General features: G+C 38.6%; 1 protein-coding gene across 1 annotated transcript in view; it reads left to right on the forward strand.

Annotated features, from left to right (window-relative positions):
• The window catches only part of INTS8 (integrator complex subunit 8), a 21,592-nt gene continuing 1,147 nt past the window's right edge, over nucleotides 1-20,445 (forward strand). The window contains exons 1-23 of the mRNA XM_059863932.1: nucleotides 1-217; nucleotides 1,439-1,613; nucleotides 3,421-3,561; nucleotides 4,134-4,205; nucleotides 5,381-5,432; nucleotides 5,660-5,842; nucleotides 6,388-6,495; nucleotides 7,145-7,300; nucleotides 7,845-7,945; nucleotides 8,286-8,427; nucleotides 10,240-10,310; nucleotides 10,442-10,617; nucleotides 11,476-11,609; nucleotides 12,218-12,328; nucleotides 12,996-13,197; nucleotides 13,750-13,871; nucleotides 14,884-15,068; nucleotides 16,473-16,506; nucleotides 17,163-17,219; nucleotides 17,305-17,366; nucleotides 18,017-18,135; nucleotides 19,290-19,393; nucleotides 20,062-20,112. Coding sequence (XP_059719915.1) covers nucleotides 88-217; nucleotides 1,439-1,613; nucleotides 3,421-3,561; nucleotides 4,134-4,205; nucleotides 5,381-5,432; nucleotides 5,660-5,842; nucleotides 6,388-6,495; nucleotides 7,145-7,300; nucleotides 7,845-7,945; nucleotides 8,286-8,427; nucleotides 10,240-10,310; nucleotides 10,442-10,617; nucleotides 11,476-11,609; nucleotides 12,218-12,328; nucleotides 12,996-13,197; nucleotides 13,750-13,871; nucleotides 14,884-15,068; nucleotides 16,473-16,506; nucleotides 17,163-17,219; nucleotides 17,305-17,366; nucleotides 18,017-18,135; nucleotides 19,290-19,393; nucleotides 20,062-20,112 — 2,688 coding nt within the window. The 5' untranslated portion in view covers nucleotides 1-87. The remainder of the gene's footprint in view (nucleotides 218-1,438; nucleotides 1,614-3,420; nucleotides 3,562-4,133; nucleotides 4,206-5,380; nucleotides 5,433-5,659; nucleotides 5,843-6,387; nucleotides 6,496-7,144; nucleotides 7,301-7,844; nucleotides 7,946-8,285; nucleotides 8,428-10,239; nucleotides 10,311-10,441; nucleotides 10,618-11,475; nucleotides 11,610-12,217; nucleotides 12,329-12,995; nucleotides 13,198-13,749; nucleotides 13,872-14,883; nucleotides 15,069-16,472; nucleotides 16,507-17,162; nucleotides 17,220-17,304; nucleotides 17,367-18,016; nucleotides 18,136-19,289; nucleotides 19,394-20,061; nucleotides 20,113-20,445) is intronic.

Genomic DNA, 20,445 nt, shown 5'->3' on the forward strand with positions numbered 1-20,445 from the left:
GGGGGCGCGGCCGGCGGCCATCTTGTGCAGCCGGCGGTGGCTGCGGTGCTCCGGGGTTCGTGCGGGGGTCTTTGCTGAGCGGCCGGCATGAGCGCGGAGGCAGCGGACAGGGAAGCCGCCACCTCCAGCCGGCCATGCACGCCGCCGCAGACGTCGTGGTTCGAGTTCGTGCTGGAGGAGGCGCTGCTGGAGCAGCACCTGCAGAAGCCCTCTCCCGGTGCGTGCTCTGCTGGCCGCCGCCTCCCCGCGGCCTCGGGTTCGGCCCGGCCCCGCTCCCCGGCCCCTCCTGGGCTGTGAGGCAACAGTGCGGGTGCTTCGCTGGGGAGCGGGGGGCAGAGGGAGCCGGGCACTGCCCGCGGCCGTGCGGCGGCATTTACCGCCGGCAGTAACGCGGGTTTTCTCATTTCACTTTATCCTTCTTATTTAGTAACTCCATTTCTCTGTCTTTCTTTTCTGGTAGATCGCTTTTCCTTTTGGGTATGTGAATGTTGTGTGCGGAAGTGTAGTTTGTTTGTTCGGTGGGAAGTGCTGCTTGTGCACATCATTGCAGTTGGCAGCTGGTTGTCTCCCATTGGAGTCCTGTTAGTGGCAGGAGCTGAAGTCCTCCGGAAGGTTCAGTGCTGAAATTGCTCTCTGGACCAGGAATAAATAGAAATCTTGTCTGATGTATTAAAAGAAAGTGGCCATATTTAAAATTACCTGATCTTTTGACAGTCATAAGTGGTAGTCGTCTTTTTCAGCACCTGAATTCTGCGAGGAGATGGAGGGAACAGGAAAACCTGGGCCAGTGTTGCCTCTACAGAAAGTCAATTTAAGCGTAATCTATCTTAGATCTGTGCTTAGATTTTATACTCTGCTTTGTAATGAATTAAGTAATTTGATAATATTTGCTTTATGTTTCACAAAGTTCAGTGAGAGTGTAATAGCTACGGCTTGGCCTCTTTTTTCAAAAGAGCTGAAAGGTATTGGCTATCTTATTGTCAGGGAAAGATTGGGTGCATTTTTGATGCTGTATTTTAACCAATCTGAAGGTATTTTCTAAATGTATTCAGAAGTACCAGCACTTACTTGTAAATATAGTTTATGTGCAGAGGATAATTACAAGTAGATGTATAGTTTTTATATCTTGTCATATTATTAGGCAGATTGTTTTCAGTAGATGCAAGTTTCAAAACATAATTAATACAAAATAGTGAAAATAAATCAAAGTGTGAGAGTGTGGTTACCATGGTCAAGTGAACTTTAACATTAAACAAAGATATGTTGATAGTCTGATTTCAGTCAGCACATGCAGGACACCATTTGGGATTAGAATCTACCAGTGTAACAATGTCAGCACTATAAACACCAAGGATAAAAGAACTGTGTTCATAGTTGGGGAAAAAAAAAAATTTCTGGGCTTATAAAGAATTTGAGGAGTGGCTGTGTTTTTTTGCAGACCCACCACCTGTGCAGCTGATTGTTCAGTTCTTGGAACAAGCTTCAAAACCATCAGTGAATGAACAGAACCAAGTCCAGCCACCACCTGATAACAAAAGAAACCGCATTCTAAAACTTCTTGCTCTCAAAGTTGCTGCTCATCTGAAGTGGGATTTGGATGTATTAGAAAAAAGGTACAGTCTCTATATCTTCATGCTAAGTTTACTAAATTGAAATGGCTTGAGATACTTATTTTAAAAAATGGAAATCTGTCTTGCTCCCTTTTGGGTGTGAAAATTGAAATCTAGTTTTATTTTAGCTGTAAGTTAAAAAACAGTTTTGATAAAGGCAGCGTGTCTGAACAAATCAACAGTGTTTAGAGTGGAAAAACAGCATGTCTTAGACTATAAGATATCTACGTGTAAGCTTTATAAAGATGAATTGGAGGTTATGTTTTCTTCAGTGACAAAACTAGCGTGAGTTTGGTCACTGAAATGACTATGCTTGAAATAGACAGACCCCAGCATCTTTCCTTTGGAAATTTCAGCTGAAAAATAGTCTGATGAGCTAGAACAGTCGAGAACTACTTCACTTTGGCAGTGCTGTGTATGTTGGGGAGCTACACTTCACAGAATCACAGGATGGGTATGGTTGGAAAGAGCCACAGTGGGTCATCTGATCCAACCTCCATACTCCAGCAGGGTCATCCCAAAACACACGGCACAGGCTTGTGTCCAGGTGATTCTTGTTTACACTTGGCTTCCTGTTTGCCCTTAGGTAATGGCAGAAGTTCCTTATTCATTCACACGGGTCTCTTGCCCCCTTTATCTGTAATTTTATGTAAAGTCTTAAGGGGACCATAATTGCCCTGGTTCTAACTTGCATGGAATTGTAGAATCATTTAGGCTGGAAAGGAGTTTTAAGATCATTGAGGCCAACTGTTAATGTGAGACTGCTAAGCCATGTCCCTAAGTGCCACATCTGCATATAATTTAAATACCTTCAGGGTATGATAGTGACTCAACCCCTTCCCTGGGCAGCCTGTTCCAATGGCTGACCACCCATTTGGTGAAAAACTTTTCCTAAAATTCAATCTAAACCTCCCCTGGCACAATTTGAGGCCATTCCCTTTCATCCTGTCACTTGCCTGACCACCCACTTGCTACAGCCTCCTCTTGAGGAGCTGTAGAGAGTGCTAAGGTCCCCTCTGAGCCTTTTTTTCTTCTGGCTAAACACATCCAGTTCCCTCAGCCACTGCTTGTAGAATGCTTCTGATTGAACACAAGACCTAAAATTTGTTAAACAGAAATCTTGTCTTTAGCTGCTAAAAGTGTAGTTTCACTGGTTGTTTTCAATACTTGTTGCAAAGCATGCAAATTTTTCACAAGATCAAAGGTACTTTGGCAGTAGCTTATCTAATTTCAAATAAAGTCTAAATCAGTAATAGTATTTTAGTAGTGTTAAATTATCCCACAAAAGCTTGGGGCAGTGCAGTCCAGTCTGTATGTCTTCTCATTTTATTAAAGAGAGTCCTGTCCCAGCTAATGTATCTTGTACTTACCACTATTCAAAAAGTTCCTAGTCTTAACTTCACTTTATGTGAGTGAAATTTCATTTGTGATGGAAATAGCGTTGCTTACCTTGAGGGAGTATGATCTGGGGCTGCTTTGAAAGAACTTCTTTTTGGCTGGGTCGTACTCTTACAGGTGACTGGATTATTCTGGTATGGTGCCTGTGTGGTGCAGAGTAGCAGTTCAGCTGTCAGGACAGTTGAACTACTGCTTGGACCCATCCTCTTGGGCTTAATTTATGCAGCTAATACTGGTAACTGCTTTACATACCTGATCTCAAATGCTGAAGAAACATCCATGTGATCTTAAGTACTGAATAGTACTTAACAGTATTCAGTAACCAGTTCTGAATAGTAGCGTACATTGTTTAACATTCCATAAGTAGATTTACTCTATGAAGTATCTGATTCTGTCTTTTATTTTTTAATAGCTTGTCTGTTCCTGTATTGAACATGCTATTGAATGAACTTCTCTGTATCAGCAAAGTTCCCCCAGGAACTAAACATGTGGATGTAGATCTGTCCAGCTTACCCCCAACCACTGCAATGGCAATACTACTCTACAACAGATGGTAAACTACTACATGGCAATAATATAAAATCATTATGGAACAAAGCAGTGCTTTCTTCTATTTGTATAATTGTATGTAGAAGGAGAAAGAATCCTAAAGTACTAATAAATGTTGTCATCTGTTGCTAGGTTATGGTAAAGGAGCTGAGTCTGAAAAGCTATTATAGAGCTGGTTTTCTTCCCTAAAAAAATAGTCAAGATAATGATTTGAACTCTCTCCTTATAAATATAAAAATCTTCATCTTTCAGCTTTTTATGGACATAAGAGCATGTCATCTGTTGCTAGGTTATGGTAAAGGAGCTGAGTCTGAAAAGCTATTATAGAGCTGGTTTTCTTCCCTAAAAAAATAGTCAAGATAATGATTTGAACTCTCTCCTTATAAATATAAAAATCTTCATCTTTCAGCTTTTTATGAACATAAGAGCATTTCTTAGCTGCTCTTGAGTAAAGGATGTATTCTAATGGTATAATGTTTCTGAAATGGTAAACTGCTATTATCAAGAGGCCTGTAATCTGCTTATTACACTTCTGAGGCTAATACCATTTTTTGCTTAATTTTTTCCCCTGTGTAGGGCCATAAGGACCATCGTTCAAAGTAGTTTTCCTGTAAAGCAAGTGAAGCCTGGTCCACCTCAGTTAAATGTGTAAGTTACAGATATAATTAATTTTGATGTCATAGGTATTTTATAATTAAGAATGTAATTTCTAAGTGGATTAAATCATGTTAATAACATACAGTTTCTTAAAATGTCTAGTGTTACATGGAAAACTTGGATTTATTTCAAGTATATTCTCACTTTCCTGTCATATACAGGAAATTTCCATATACATATGATACGTATGTACATATACTTGTCTATTGTTCCACTCTGTCGATGTTATAATCTCTGTGACTTTGTCATGGCATGAAAAATCATGAGAGGAAGAGAGATGACAATTTGCCTTGGCAGAATGCTTATGCTCTAGTTTACAGAGGATACATTTATTGCATCCTTTTGCATCCCTTACTTGCAGTAGCTTTCTTAATATGACTGTTTTATTGCAACAGTTGGAAGCGTTGTGTATGATAACCTTAGAAATAGTGAAGTATTTGCTTCATTAGGCAATAATTTGTAATTTAAAATCAATTTTGCATTTTGCCTTCTAGAAACTGTGAGGCTTTAGTAACAACTTGTCTGAGACTTTTATGTTAAGATTTCTCCAAAAGTTTGAAGTGTCTAAGTGGTGCTTTTCATATGCTTTATGTTTATTTTACATTTAAGCATTATACCATACTTGTTTGACAGTCTGTTAAATATGTTGATTAAACATACTCTTCTTCCTCCTCCTGGTTTTACTATAGATCTTATATTGTCCTATATGTATCAGAGTCTGATCCTGAATAAAAAAAAAAATCTATGTGGGAAAATATTTGGAAAATACTTCTAATTTTTACATAAACATGTGAACATGCTTCTGCCCCTGACATATTTGAGAAGATTTAAATGTTGAAGCTTCATGAGACTTGAAGCTATGGAAGCCTTCTTCATTATTGTTTTGCTATTGAATTGATATTAGCAATCTGATCTTAAAAAAGGCAATGATAACTTTGCAACTTTTTTTTTTATTGAACCACATTCTCATACAAAGCTATCTTTTCATTATAAAGTTCTGTATTTCAGATATAGATAGATAAGAGCAGTCAGTGGTCCTGCATTTTGATGTTCGAAATATAGTTAAGCAAAACCAAGCATGAATGAATTATTGTGATCTAGAACATGAAATAAAGTGCAGATCTGCCTTATAACTGATTTCTTGACCTGTTGTGTCTAACTTGCAGTATGAATCATATTCAGCAAGAAAAGGAGCTAACTGAAAATATTTTGAAAGTGGTGAGACTCTTTTCCCTTCATATTTTTGCTCAAATTTACATGTAAAGACTAATTTCTTTATTGTATAAGAAATAAAAAAGCCAATTCTACATTGTGTAGAATTTTTTTAAAGGACTTTTTTAAAACTATTATTTTACTGAACTGTTAAAAATGTAGCATTAACTTAAACCCAGAGTTAAACTTAAGACCAAGAGGTTAATTCTTTTAATGTATTTGAACTATTACAGTTGAAGGAGCAGGCTACTGATTCCATCCTGGTCCTGGAAGGAGCACTTAAATTAAACAAAGATCTTTATGTCCATACGATAAGAACTCTGGATTTATTGGCCATGGAACCTGGTATGGTGAATGGAGAAACAGAGAGTTCCACAGCTGGACTGAAAATCAGTGCAGAGGAGATACAGTGCCAGGTAGTTCACATTTTGTACTAAAGCTTTCAGTTTATATCTGTTTCTTTAGAAAAAGTGTTAAGTAGTAATTTTGAGGTAAATCACCGTTTTTTTTCTGTTAATGTTCCCTGTGTTGCTTTGTGTTTGGTTTTTTTGTTTATCTGTTGGTTTCTTTTGTAATGCAATGAAATAATACTGGGTTCATTTTTACATTAATAGAACTTTTTTAAATCATTGTAACTATTGTTACTTCCCACTAACCTCTCACTTTTGCCCTCTCAATCCCCTGAAATAACCCATTATATGACAAGTACAGCTTATTGCATTGCTTTCAGTGATTATAGGGAAATCATTCTTTCATTTTGTAATGCTTGTGCAGAATTACTCAGACTGAGATTACAGTTAAAGGGGGAACAATTGAAGTATGTGGGGTAAGGTGTGCAGTGTATGTTGGTAAATTAGATAAAAGTAGGAGTAGTTTTAAGTATTTGCAACATTTGAACTGAAATACTTAATCTTGACTTGGAACATGATGTCCAAGACTTTGATATCAGTGCTGTTTGCAGGTTTGCTATGATTTGGGTGCAATCTATTTCCAACAAGGATCTACAAATGCAGCTGTTCATGAAAAGGCTAAGGAAAAGTTTTTCAAAACAAAGGAGTTGATTGCAAAGGTAAGAAGTGTTCTTTTAGCATATGTATTCAACTGTTTTATAAATAAAACCCCTTGTCTAAATTATTGCTTCCTTCTTTAGCAGTTTAATAATTCTTAATGGTACATAGAGTTTAAAAAAAAAACCTTCCTGAAGTTTTGAGAGCATTTTTTTTTCATGTTGTACTTAATTTGAAATTATATTAATTGGTTGTGGTATATTGCTGCTTTGTTCTACATTTTCTAATGAATAGGCTTTTACACAAATTATATTGATGCAGAAATTCAATCTCCATTGCTAATACTAAGTTGACTGAACAGTACATCCTGTGTCCATGGTGATGATGTGTTTTTGAGGAAGGTAACCATACAGCACTTCCAGTTTTTATTGTTAATCTAGCTTTCCCTTGGAAATCAGATTGTCCATGTTCTAATCTTTTTAAAAAGTACATCTTAATTTATAAGTACGGTAGGCTTCCTTTTTTATTTTACTTCATATTCATATTTTCAAAACTTCAGAATTCCAGTTTTTATTTAAATGAGGTGTGTACATTTACATTCTTTTGATCTTTTGCTGCTATTTGGGGAAATTGTGAGTCTCTGTTTCTGAATTAAGCATATATTTCATAATTCTTTGGCTACTAAGATCTGCTGTAACTCTTTCTTTTCAGAATGGCTCATCATCACTTCATTTTACCATAGATGAAGAACGGTTAGCTGGGTATTGTCAAGCTTGTGAAGTTCTCACCTCATCTTCTGATGATGCATCTCAACAGGCAACTCCATACAGTAAAATCCACAGCTGTATGAAATCTGGCAAATATCAGGTAGAATGCCTAAACAAACCCATGTATATTTGAGGGGGATTTTTATAATTCTTTGTGGAGGTTTCCACTTGAACTGGTATGGATTTTAAGAAATGTTAAATGGCAGTTTAACCATTTACATACTGTTTAAATCCTGTTTGTTTAGGAATATAACATAATCTGGTAGATATTAGATTAAAATATCTTGGGTTCCATACAATGTTAAATAATTCCTGCCAACTGAGATAAGGGCTTTTCAGGTAATTCTTAGGGTATTGAAAATTATTCTTTCAGTGAACTCTCAGGTTCTAATTCCTTGGATTTCAGAGACTGTTGCTACTTAGAGGTGCAAGTTTATTTTGGGGTTTTTTTTTTGTTTTTTATTTGATTTTTCCGATAATAAAGAACTTCTTTTGTTACTTGATTCCTTTTTGATCAATTAATTTTAGTATTAAATATGGATGTGAGATGCTTCTCTTAGTTTCCTCATTTTTACCAGATAAAATAATTTTCTGTCTGGTTGTTTTGCATTATGCATTGACTATTCCAGCTGTTTTTGTTGCAGGACTTAGTGAAGATATTCCTTGAAGATAACGTAACACTCAGTTTACCTGAACAGTTCAGACAATCAGTGCTGAGAGAACTCTTCCAAAAAGCTCAGCAAGGGTGAGGCATTGATCATTTCTTAATGTCCAATAATGATGAAGAGCAATTTTCACTAGTTGTGTTTTTTGTGGAGAGTATGTAAAATCCTTTAACAACAAACTACTTACGTGCAAAAAATAGCAGCCTTCATTTCTGTTAGCAATAGTCTAAATTACATTTTACATCACACCACAGCTCCTTGGTTGTATCTCACTGTGGCCATATATGGGAAAAAATGTCATGAACATTAACAGTTGATTTTATGACTTACCTGGTTTTTTAAAAATTTTTTCCAACTGCTGTGATACCACTCTTCATGTGTCAGAGCTGTCCTGTGATCTTCAGTTTTGTGTTCATGCAGGAATGACGCTCTGGACGAAGTCTGTTTCAAAGTCTGTGTGTGCAACACAGTCTGTGATGTATTACAAGGTCGAATAATTGATATTCAGTTTTGTCAACTGTTCCTGAAACCCAGCAAAGAGAAAATAGACTTCCTTCTTGAGGTAAAACATTAATCTGAAATTGCAAGTGAAAATGGTATTTAGTGAGAGATTTCTTTCCCTGCATAACTATTATTATTGCAAGTGATGCTCTGCTTTCTGAAGCAGAGAAAGGTAACTTCTCAAACATTATTCAACTTGTTTGCACTTAGCACAGCTCCACTCAGTGATCAGTTCTGCATCTGTTGTTCATAGCTCTGTTTCCATCTGTCAGGGAGGATCCAGTGGTGAGCTGTTGATTCTGCTTGTATTTGAAATCACTGCTATTCCTGACACTGTTAAATTATGTAGCAATATTACTGAATATTTGTTTTAGTGGAACGAAGAATCGAATTCTCCAAGACAGAATGAGTAGAAAAAGTACCTGTGGAAGGAGGACCACTTTTCCCTTACCAGCTTTGTTGTAGAAGTTAGCATGTGGTAAAGTGATCCTGAGTTACTGTGTGAGACCTACCCTGTTACCCTTAGTGAAGCTTTTTAGGAAACTGAGTATTGCTTAAGCTAAACTTAATCATTTTATTGCTTTGCTGTTATTTTGAAGTCTTTTATTAATTTGAGCCTAGTTCATTTTCTTGTCACTTCAAGCATGTGGCAAAAATTAATTGACAGTGCTCTCTACTGCAGAGCAAGTCAAAGCTTGTATCAACTGCTCATATTGGAACTGGAATGTACTTCTGAAAAAAATTATTGCAAGCTGATAAATTCAACTGTCTAGTTATTTTTCAACTTCTGGATTAAAAGAAACCCCAACTCCTAGTGAATCTTATCATTTTACACTTAGAAATACTTCATTTTTAAACTCACGTGCTAAATGATCTTGTGTGGCACTCGGTGTCAGTGCTTCTGTGTACCAGAGCAGTAGGAAAAAGGAATGTGGATTATGTCTGACAGAAGATGACAGTTGTCTGAAACATCCTGTCTTGTGTACAGGTTGAAGGAAACTGATCCATATGTGATGGTGATAGCTTTTCTCAGGTTTACAGAGACAGTCTTATTTCACACAGTTGTACTGACATTTCTGCATCAAGCTTTGTCAGTCCAATCTTATCTTACTTTTTTTGGCTTACAAGAAACCCTTGAGAGCTGGTCTCATCTCTACAGTTAGAGTAACTGAGTCATGACAAGGTTACACAGAGCAAAACAGAAATCCTTTTTTGATTCCAGATGAATTAGGGTAACTACCCAGCAATTCTTCACTTGGTTCCCACCCAACAGCACTTGAGCAGATTCAAAAATTACTCTACAAAGTAAAAACCACAGACAGGCCAAAAGAGTTTTAATTGTTTAGTGTGGAGAAGCAAAGGCTCCAAAGAGATCTTGGAGCACCTTCAGGTCACTAAAGGGGACTAGAAGAAAGTTGTTTTGCATTTTGTTGTGGGGCAGGACAAGGGTAATAGGTTCAAACTCAAAACGGCAGATTAAATATTAGGAAGAAATCCTTTACAGTGAGGGTGGTGAGACGCTTGAACAGGCTGCGCAGAGAAGCTGTGGATGCTCCACGCTTGAACAGGTTGCCCAGAGAAGCTGTGGATGCTCCCTGGAAGTGTTCAGGGCTGGGCTGCATGGGGCTTTGAGCAACCTGCTCTAGTGAAAGGTGTCCCTGCCCATTGCAGGGCTTTTAGAACTGGATGATCTTTAAGGTCTCTTCCAATCAAAACTATTCCATGATTCTGTAACTTTGTTGCCTTGCTTGAAATAGAGGTTTACTGGCTGTTACTGCTTGTGAGACAGAAAGCTGGACAGTAACACTGGCTGTAACTGAATATTATAAATGTGCAAGGGGGTTGCTTAGTTACTTTCTGCTTTCTTTTCCAGGTTTGTTCAGGGTCAATAAACTTGGAAAGTGCTTCTGAAGAATTGAAGAGAAGAATGGCAGCATTTCTTAAGTATGTACCCATATTAAGATAACATGAATTTGCAAGCAGTGTAATACAGCACAATAAATATTTCAAGAACTTATAACTGGAAAAATAAGCACTTTTTTCCTGCTTATGTACTAACATTTTTATTTGCTTAGAAACTTGTGTTTGGGCATGGAAGATCTTCAGTTTGTCTTCATGATTTCATCTCATGAGCTTTTCATAAAACTGCTGAAAGATGATGAGCGGAAGCTGCTCATTGACCAAATGCGGAAGAGATCTCCTCGAATCAATCTGTGCACAAAACCTGTGACTTCTTTTTATGATATCCCAGGTAACTTTCACAGCATTTTCATTAACTTATGAGCAGACAGTGCCCTGTTTCCATGATGAAAACCTTGAGGTTACGAAGTGCCATTATGTTCTCAAAAAAGTTTAGAATGTTTTTAGAGAAAGTACTTCTGTTGTTAGTTGGTGCGTGTCCTGCTTGTTCAAGAAGGTGGCTGTTACTTGCTTGTATCTCAAGTGAGTGTAATAGATAAGCTCAAATTAATGTGTCCTCAGTGATACAGTGAGAGAGGAGAGTATGGCATTGGTTTGAACAAAATGTGGCTGTGGCAGCTGTTCCCAGAAAGGGAACCCTGCCTCTGGACTTACTTCATTAATGATGACGTGGTAAGCGGGACCAGGAGTGCCATCTGAATGAAATTTTTAACCTACCAAAGTAAACCACAGATCTTTTCAACCAGTTAAATTCCCTGATACAGCTGGCTGGCTATGCAGCTGCACAAGTCAAAGCCAACAGGAGGTGCCAGGTGGTGGCTGGAGCTGGAAAGGCCTTACCTTTTCTGCTCTAATGCAGTCCTGCAGTAACTTAAGCCAGTTAAGACAACGTGTATTTTCAGTAGAGCGGTATAGGAACACCCTTAATGAAGATCTTGAATCTATTGTTTTGCTGTAGCAAGAGTGCTCAGAGCTGCTGGAGTGAGGAAGGGGACTTGCAAGTGGCCCTTTAGGTCAGGGTGAAGGTAGCACAGGGTTTGTCAGAGGGCCCAAAAGAATGGCTGGACCTATGGAAGCATGATATATCTGCTGTTCTTACCATGTTCTGATTGAAGTGTTATATACTAAAGAATTGGAAGTATCTACATTGAGAAGAAATGTGCTGAAGACCTGGTTGCTTTTCCTCCAGCTTCAGCAAGCGTCAATATTGGCCAGCTTGAACATCAGCTCATACTGTCAGTGGATCCTTGGAGGATTCGCCAGATCTTGATCGAGTTGCATGGTATGACCTCAGAACGCCAATTCTGGACAATTTCTAATAAGGTAACTTAGTTCATGTGCTCACAAGAGACTATAATTCAAGGACTGGTTAGGTATCATACTGCAGTGAACAACAAACATTTTCTCATAGATCCTCAGGGTGACTTATCTTTTCCCTTTCTGCATAGTGGTGGTTTAATAAGAATGATGATATATATCTAAACTCACATTCTATGTGAAGAGTATTACAACAAAACCTATAACCTTTATTTTAAGGAATTACTGGGTGTATCACAAGCTTTCCTTATGAGAAAAGATGTTTTCATAGCTTGTGCTTTTAGTGTTCTGACTAGCTAGCAATATTGTTTCACCTTAAATTTCTCGCTGTCATTAGAAGGTGGAAGCAGGAGAGAGGAAGACTTTGTTTAAATAAAGATTTCTTGTCCTTTTTTTTGTTCTCCCCTTAATTATTGCATATTCAGAGTGTGAACAATGGGTACTTGGGCGTTTTTATTGTATTTCTAAATGAGCCATACATTACTTGTGATTAGATTTAAAGACAGGAATTGGCAGTCATTTTCAGTATTTGGGGTTTGTTTGTGTTTTTTCAAGCAGTGATGTGAATTCTAAAACTTGTTTCTGTGCAAATATCCTATGCATTTCTCTCCCAGTGGGAAGTACCAAATGTTTACGGCAGTGTTATTTTAGGAATCAAAGACAGTCTGACTAGAGATTTGGTCTACATCCTGATGGCAAAGGGATTACACTGCTGTGCCATTAAGGTGAGCAAGCCATATGAACTTAATGGTTGGTTTGGACAATTGAATCTTAATGAAATGGAAAATTTTAAAGACCCTTTTTTAGAAAAAGAACTGAAAAATTGGGTGGTGGGGGAGGTGTTGTAAGAAGTTCCATGTGTTGTGTAATGGATAAATATTTCTGTCCCTCAGACAGAAGTTTCATCAGCAGAGCAAAGATAATGGCTTTCCAGTGAGTTGGGCCTGGAGATAATTTCATTCATATAAAGTTTTGATTATGTTGTTCTGGATCATGTGGCATCTACATCCAATGGTGATTTGATTTACTGAAATGAAGTGCTGTTCTTTTGAATAAGTGTTTTACATAAGAAATTTATTGGAACACTGTTCTGTTTTCCTTGTAATTGACAAATTTGCTAAGCTGCAGCTAAAACAAAATTGTACCGAGCATACCAGTAGTTGGTTCTAGCATGTTTTTGATTAAACTCCTTATTTTGTTTTTAAAAGATCTGGAACTCTTAATTGCAAGTCCAAAGGACTCATAAGTAGACACTGTGAGATATTTGAACAGTGCTGATGCTAATGGATGCCAAGGCTAGTTCAGCCAAGAGAGAACTGAATGCACTTTAGCTTGTAGTATTTCCCCTTATGAATTCATTAGGAATCAATAATGCATGTATTTTTATTGCAGGATTTTGTCCATGCAAAACAGCTTTTTGCTGCTTGCTTGGAGCTTGTGACAGAGTTCTCTCCAAAGCTCCGTCAGGTCATGCTGAATGAAATGCTGCTTTTGGACATTTACACTCACGAAGCTGGAGCTGGTGCTTCTGGAGAGCGTCCTCCTTCTGATCTTATAAGCAGAGTCCGAGGATATTTGGAAATGAGAGTACCTGGTAAGTACATTGCTGTCTTTCTGAGGATGCAGTAAAGCACAAACCTTGAGAGAATGGGAAAAAATCCACAGCAAAACAAAACAACTTTGTATTGCAGGTTAACTGCTTAGGTATGTAAGTGGAAAACCAGTGACTTTGATGGTGGTTTTAGTAAGTCTTCAGAAGTTTCATTAGTTTTTGGAATTTGGAAGTGAGCATGATGCCTACCTGTTGCTAAACATTGACAGTTTCTATTCAGTGCCACTTAAAGGACTTGAACTGGATAAACATCTCTGCACTTCTGCCTGAAGGGTTTTGCCTGTTGTTAAAGGTTTCTCCTGGTTTCACAATTAGAGTGTAGCATTGTACTGTTGTGATTAGGTGAAACCCTTGTTGCTCCTAATTTCCAGATGTGAGGTCTCTCGTTTGGCTAAGCATCATATTTTCCTGTGATAGCTGTGGAACAAAAACAGCTGATTCGAGGGAATGGGATATGCTTGTTTTCGTACAACACCATTTTACAACACTCCTTTCTCAAAAATAAAGTTAAACAAAGAATCCCTTTCCTTTTAGATATTCCGCTTCGACAAGTTATAGCTGAAGAATGCGTTGCTTTCCTGTTAAACTGGTGTGAGAACGAGTATTTGACCATGCAAGTTCCATTACCTCTGGTTCAGACTAATCCTTATGTGAAGGTAACAAGTGCTCATTCTCAAGGCTTTCTCAGACTGTAATTGACTTTTTTGTTGAAGTATTTTGTACTTTTCAAAGCAAGTACCCTTCTGCTCAAGAGTGTGGGGCTTTGTGACTGTAATGAATTAAGTATGGGGTAGAACATGGTAGGGCTAAGCAACAAACATGTTTAGCACTTGACAAAAAACATGGAAACTGTGCTGCAGGAACGCGTGAAATCTTGGCCCCTGTCGGCTGCCAGCTAAGGTTGGTTCCATCAGGGGCGCGTGGTTACCATCGGTGGCTGAAAGGCTGTAGCACTTCCTAAAGGATTCTCCTCTTAGCTGGAATTCAGCTTAGGTTTACGTAGGAGGTATGAGAAGTGTGCAGATCTCTGTTTTCAAGTCTGGCTTCTTTTCTATTCCTGAAATACTTGGGTTCCAAAGGCACTGTTAAAGTTCTGTTTTTTAACCCAACACCAGTGTTGAATTTTTGGAGACATTCAAGCCCCACCTTCTTTGAAACTTTGTTTTCAAAATTGTTTTGCAGCAATGTTTCTACTTCACACTTAAGCCAGGGAGCAGAAGGCAGGTTGTATTACAGGACAGGTTCATTTTTACCCTGCTCTGCTTACCTATGATACTTCCTAATTTCTGTTCTGAGGTTCAGCTTTTTTGTATAACATTGTGCCAGTTACATTTAAGATTAATTACTGTATGGAAGTTAACTGAGTTCTAAAGAGCCAGTCTTTGTAAAATGGTATTTTATGGGGATTAGATTTTATGTAAGTTTGTTTTCTGGAGCTTGTAATAATGAAATACACACCAAGGAAGCTAATAAATGGAAAAATGCTCTGTTTAGTTCTGTTTTCCAGCTTCTTCATCAGTGTTCTCTGCTGCAAAATTTAGTCACATTCTTTTGTAGTTCATAATTTTAAATCACTTGCTTAGCCACTTTAAAGACCAGTAATTCCTTTGCTGTAGATGATATGCAGAGAAGCCTTAGTTCCTGTTTTTTTTCTGTTGCACTGCATAGCTGGGCCAGTTGCTGGCTGCTACATGCAAGGAACTGCCAGGTCCCAAAGAAAGTAGACGCACAGCTAAAGATCTCTGGGAGGTCGTTGTACAAATCTGCAGTGTATCCAACCAGCACAAACGTGGCAATGATGGAAGAGTGAGTTTGATAAAACACAGGGAGTCTACATTGGGTATTATGTACAGGTATGGTTTCTAAAATTATTTTTGAAGATGGCTTGAATGGTTTGTTTGATCCCATGTTCTCATGAAAAATTGTCTAGATTCCACTACCAGAGTGGTGGCAGCAGCTAAAGATCTGAGTAAAAATCCTGTCCCCTGTGGGAGTTGGATATTAGCAGGGATGTGCTGACTTTCCTTTTCAGAGACAGAAGAGGAGTGTGTGGGAGGCAGTTCTCCATGCAGGAACTGAAGTGTATATGGCTGTGCTCCCTTTATAACCAGTAAAGTCAATGGCATCTAGAGGGCAGTAGAGCTGATGGGCTGGAGCTGTCTGCCTTGCAGCAAATAGAATTATGTGTATCAGTTTTATACTTTTATAGCTGTATCAAGCACACAGTTCACAGCATGGGTATCTATACTTAGCTTTGTTTCTGAGTCTAAAGCTAAACGTTACTCAATCTTGAAATGAAATTCCAATTCAGCTTAACTCTGCAAAGAGTAAGAAAATCAAATTACTTTGGTCAAGAGTCTTCTCTGTCAGACACCTTGGCAGCCTTAGCCTCAAATGACTGATTCAGGACTCTCTGATTTGTCCAGTGTTCTTGGCCTGTTCTGAAGTCTGAGCCTAAGTATAAGTTGTCTAATACGGTACAGTTTGGCTGATGTGACTGTATTGAACAGCTTTCCTCGTTAAAGCCTTGGGAAAGGTGCCTCTGTCAAACCTCTGCCTGTGTCTTTGCCTTCCTTGAGCTAATCAGGTCAAGGTGTGCTAAAGGCCAGCTGCGTTTGCTTACACTGCTGTGGGGCAGGTGTAAGGGGTACCAACGTGCTATAGCTTCCAGTTGTGTACTCTGGCAAGGAAAAGGAGTACAGATGTACTCCAGGTTACTGAACCTTTCCTCATCCCTCTGATTCAAACAAAAAGTGCAAGTAAAGGGCAGTGACCCTGTTGTTACTATGGAAAAGAAGTAGTGAAAACTTTTCCAAAGGTTGTCCTTGTCTGGATTGTCCTGTGGTGACAATTTCTGATGTTCATTACAAGGAAACTGAAGTACGTTATAAGTGATCACTGTGTACCCTCTTCTGTAAGTGTGTAGGTCATTGTTGCAAACCTAGCTTGGGGAATTGCAGTATAGTTCAATTGATTTCCCCTTTAGAGTCAGTGTTGACTTCTGTGATTTTCATGCCTTTTATTGCTTGATAGAAGAACATACTTAACCTGTTTCTAGTGTAAAATTTACTAGTAAGTGTATTAAAAGTGAGTGGGCTGGTTGAGCATTTTCATTTACATGCCCTACATTTGTGGACTTATAGGTGAAGGGGTATTTTAACAGACAAAGAATTTGCTCTACTGACTCATGTTTTAGGTGTGTGTATATTCTTTATTTTGGATGATTACTTACATGGGTGTTTGTGTCCCTAATTTAGGAGTGAATTGTTGTCCTTCATCAAAAAGCTTCGGGTAAGTCACAGTGGTGTTGAAAATATGTTTTTAACGAAAACATCCTTTTGGTGTAGTATTTTTCTGGACTTTGTGGTAAATTCCAGAAAATCTAACAGTTATATGGGTGTTTTGTATGGCTGAAAAACGTCTTGAGTTTGCTATACCTGGCATACAGCAGTGTGGAATAGCTTGTAAAAAAGTTACCCTGAATTCTGATGGAGATCTGTTTACATTGGGAGTGTATTTTATTGCAGCTGTCACGAAGCAAAGCATTCCTTTTGGAGGGAGACAGAAGCTGCTACATGCATCATACTAAGCAGCAGAAGTAAGAAGGAGGGAAATTGTTTATAGCTTCTGGGTTTGTAAATGCATAGAAAGTTGTAGTAAACCTAGCTTAAGTTTAAGGTTAGGTAGTAATCACAGAAACAACATAAATATGTGTAAAACAAAAGTAAAGTTTATATCCACGAGTTATTCAGGAAAATCTGAAGTAATTAAAAACTTTCTACAGAAATATTCTGGCAGTGTCCTTGTGTTGCAGATCTCTTAACAAAATATTGTCCTCTTTCAATAGGAAACTATAATGAGAGCATAACTTCTTACATAGTTTTAAAACTTAGGGAAGAAAGCAGAGTTTTGTCAGTTCATGGTAATATTTTTTTTTTCCCCTACAGGAACCATTGGTTCTAACTACAATATTGTCCCTGTTTGTCAAACTTCATAACGTTCGGGTTAGTATACATCATGAAAGTCTTTCTTGGTTTTCTTGAATGTTTCTTCTTGTGATTTCTTCTCATACCATCTTTCTTCTCTTAGGAAGACATTGTGAATGATATTGCAGCAGAACACATATCTATCTGGCCCTCATCCATCCCCAAGTAAGATGATGATTAAAAACACTTTTTTCAAAATACTGTGTGTGATGAGTTTGGTCCCAGTTACTGTTAGTGTGGTTTCTCCATGTAAAGGCATCACTGCCCCCATTCTGTCTCTGGGAAGGTTGGTTTGAGGACATGGAGAGTTTTGTTCCTAGTTTGATGGTCCTGAAGGAGATAGGGGAAAGAAGAAAGAGAAGAAAAGACGTGGTTTTTTAAATCCGTATGCTTTAATGAACTATATGTTCACCATATGTGAATTATATAATACTTTAAGATGAAATCACTAATATTTTTTGAGGTATGCTTGAATAATAGCCAAAATAGGACGTAGCAAATGGTATGTATTGATTTATTCTGAGTGGATTGAACTGTATTTCTCCACTGAAATTTAGAGGCTCTGTGGGGTGGGATCTCAGAATCTGGTTTAGTTCTGGCTTTTAGTTCAAGCGTGTGAAGGCTGTATTTGTTCAGTCAGATTTACTGTATTGTAACAACAGTAGTCTTAGTCAACACAAAATCCTTTCTGGAGTTAGTTATGCTTCACACTTAAGGCAAGGTGCTTTGGACTTCAAATAGATGGGAAAACAAGTTAGTGGTTAAAAAACCAAAGCAGTAAGTTAAGAATTATTTTTCTTTCTTTTTTTCTTTAGTCTTCAATCAGTGGACTTTGAAGCTGTAGCTATTACAGTAAAAGAGCTGGTCAGCTATGCCTTGACTATCAATGCAAACAACCACTTCTGGTTAATTATTCAGGCAGATATTTATTTTGGTAAGTGAAACCAGTGTGTCTGTTTAACGTGTGTTGCTGCTCTGAAATGTGTTTGACATAACCCTCCTTGTACTTCCTTTTGTGAAAAGAAGTTTAAGTGATATATGAGGTTAAAATCTTCAGATGCAGTGGTGTAGGAGGATTTTGTCTGGGAAGGTGTCTAAGCTCACAGGTAGCCTGCGCTTCTGATAGGTCATGCAGACTTGCTTTTTAGGGTAAGGGAAACTTTTACAGTTACCCTTAACTTCACTCTTCTAGTGCAGTTGGTCCTTGAGTGGTGTAATTGTGCAAAACCATGGCACTTCAGTGTTTTATGAGTGAATGGAAAGTTGTGAACAGTGGTTGATTTTAAATGTGGAGATCAGCTTCAGTGGAGCACAAGATGAGCAGAGTGGAGAGGATCTGTATTTTATATAGGGAAGTATCAAGGGCTTGTAAATGAGGAAAGCTTTGTAAATGAGGGATAGCTACAGCTTTATAGCCCTTGGGGTAAGAGGAGGAGTCTTAATCCAGTGTTCAGTGCTGTCGTGTTACCTGTAGGAGAGTGATTCAGGGTTGTTAAACTGTTTTCCAATATTTATTGCCTGTACAAAGTGCAGCAGCCTCCCAGAAGGAGGACATTTATGTAGGGAGCCTCAAAGCTGGTGTGTGAAAGAGCAGTGGTTGGAGCAATGGCAGTGGTCTGTGTTTCAGCAGCCATGGGCAAGCAGGCTGCTCCTGCCACAGAGCCCCGGGAGGCTGCTGCCTTCTCTGCAGCTCAGGAAGGGCTTCCTGCGAGTGCAGTAGTGCTGAGCCATGAGTGCTGTTCTCTCACTCACACCAACCACTACCCCGTGTGTGCTAAGCTCACTGAAGACAAACTTCAATCTAAGATTGATGGATTCAAGACCAACTACCTGAAAAAATAAAAAGTTATCTCCAAAAGGCAAAAAATTGTCTGTGGTGCTATTTCCCTGATTGTGTAGTTTTTCCATCTACCACTGTGTGACCACTTTGTGTGTCCACGCTTTTTAAACAGTGAAACACAAGTCATTGTCCCAGTAGAATTCAGCTATGAGATACACATTAGAATAATTCTATAAGCAATTGATCTGAGTCTTAAATAACTGCTGTATTTACTGTTGAGACCTTATTTTGCTTTTTTCCCTTGGCAGCAACTAATCAGTATTCAGCAGCCCTTCACTATTACCTACAGGCAGGAGCTGTATGCTCAGACTTCTTTAATAAGATGGTGCCACCAGATGTGTACACAGATCAGGTGAGCTTAAGTGGGATTTGCAAAAATCTCTCTTTGGATTCAGTCAGCAGCCTGCTTCTATGTAGAGACAAAACTGTCCAGCACACACACTTTCCTGTAGCATGTGAGGTGCTACTTCTTGATGCTTTTAGGAACAGATGGCCTCACTGGTCCTTTTTCTTTTTTGGCTTGTTGCATGAAAGCCATAGAAAACCCAAGACTTCTCCTTTGCTGAATCACAGAAGGCTTTTCTGTTAGTTCATAGAGCCTGCAGAGCTGTGTGCTGGGAAAGCACTGTGGGACACCAGGGGAGTGGAGAGCAAATGGAGAAGCCCAGAGCACGATCGGTCTGTGGTGTGACCATCCCTGGCTCATCCCTGCAGAGCTACACATGCTGGGAGGGCTGGGGACAGACCTGCCCAGGACAGTGCAGCAGCCCTGCCTCACCAGCAGTGCTGCGGTGCTCACCTGAGCTCCAGCTGCTGAAAACATCTGGCTCCTACTGTGCTGGAAATCTCTATAGTGATGAAGAGGGATGTGCTAAAGCCTGGGCATTTCTAAGGGGTAGAAGAATGTAGATAGCTATTTAAGCGGTCCCTTGAATTAAAAAAGAAAACAATAATAAAAATTGCAGTTTGTGTTCCAAAACAAGCATTTCAGAATGTGTTTTGTTTTTAACCTTTCTGTAGGTGATAAAAAGAATGATCAAGTGTTGCTCTTTACTCAATTGCCACACCCAGGTAAGAGATGAAACATGGTATTAACTAAAACATTTGCTTATAAATATTTATATAGGGGATAAATTTAAAAAAGACTGAATTCAACTTCCCTTGGAAATACAATCTGCAGCAGAGTAGGCTTTGTTACCTTTGCTTCTAGGACAGTTGTAGGACTAAAATTAATGAGTAAATAAACACATAATTGAAAATGTAAAAAGTAGAAGTAGTCTGGGGGTGTTTTGTCCTACTTTTCTCTAATAGAGACTTTTTTATTTTAAGAGAGAAGGTAACGGTGGGGTGGTGTTGAGAACCTGGTCTTGTTTTTCATAACTCCAGGTGCTATTGTTGATCCAT

The sequence above is a fragment of the Haemorhous mexicanus genome, chromosome 1, assembly GCF_027477595.1.
Source record: "Haemorhous mexicanus isolate bHaeMex1 chromosome 1, bHaeMex1.pri, whole genome shotgun sequence".
NCBI classification, from domain to species: Eukaryota; Metazoa; Chordata; class Aves; order Passeriformes; family Fringillidae; genus Haemorhous; species Haemorhous mexicanus.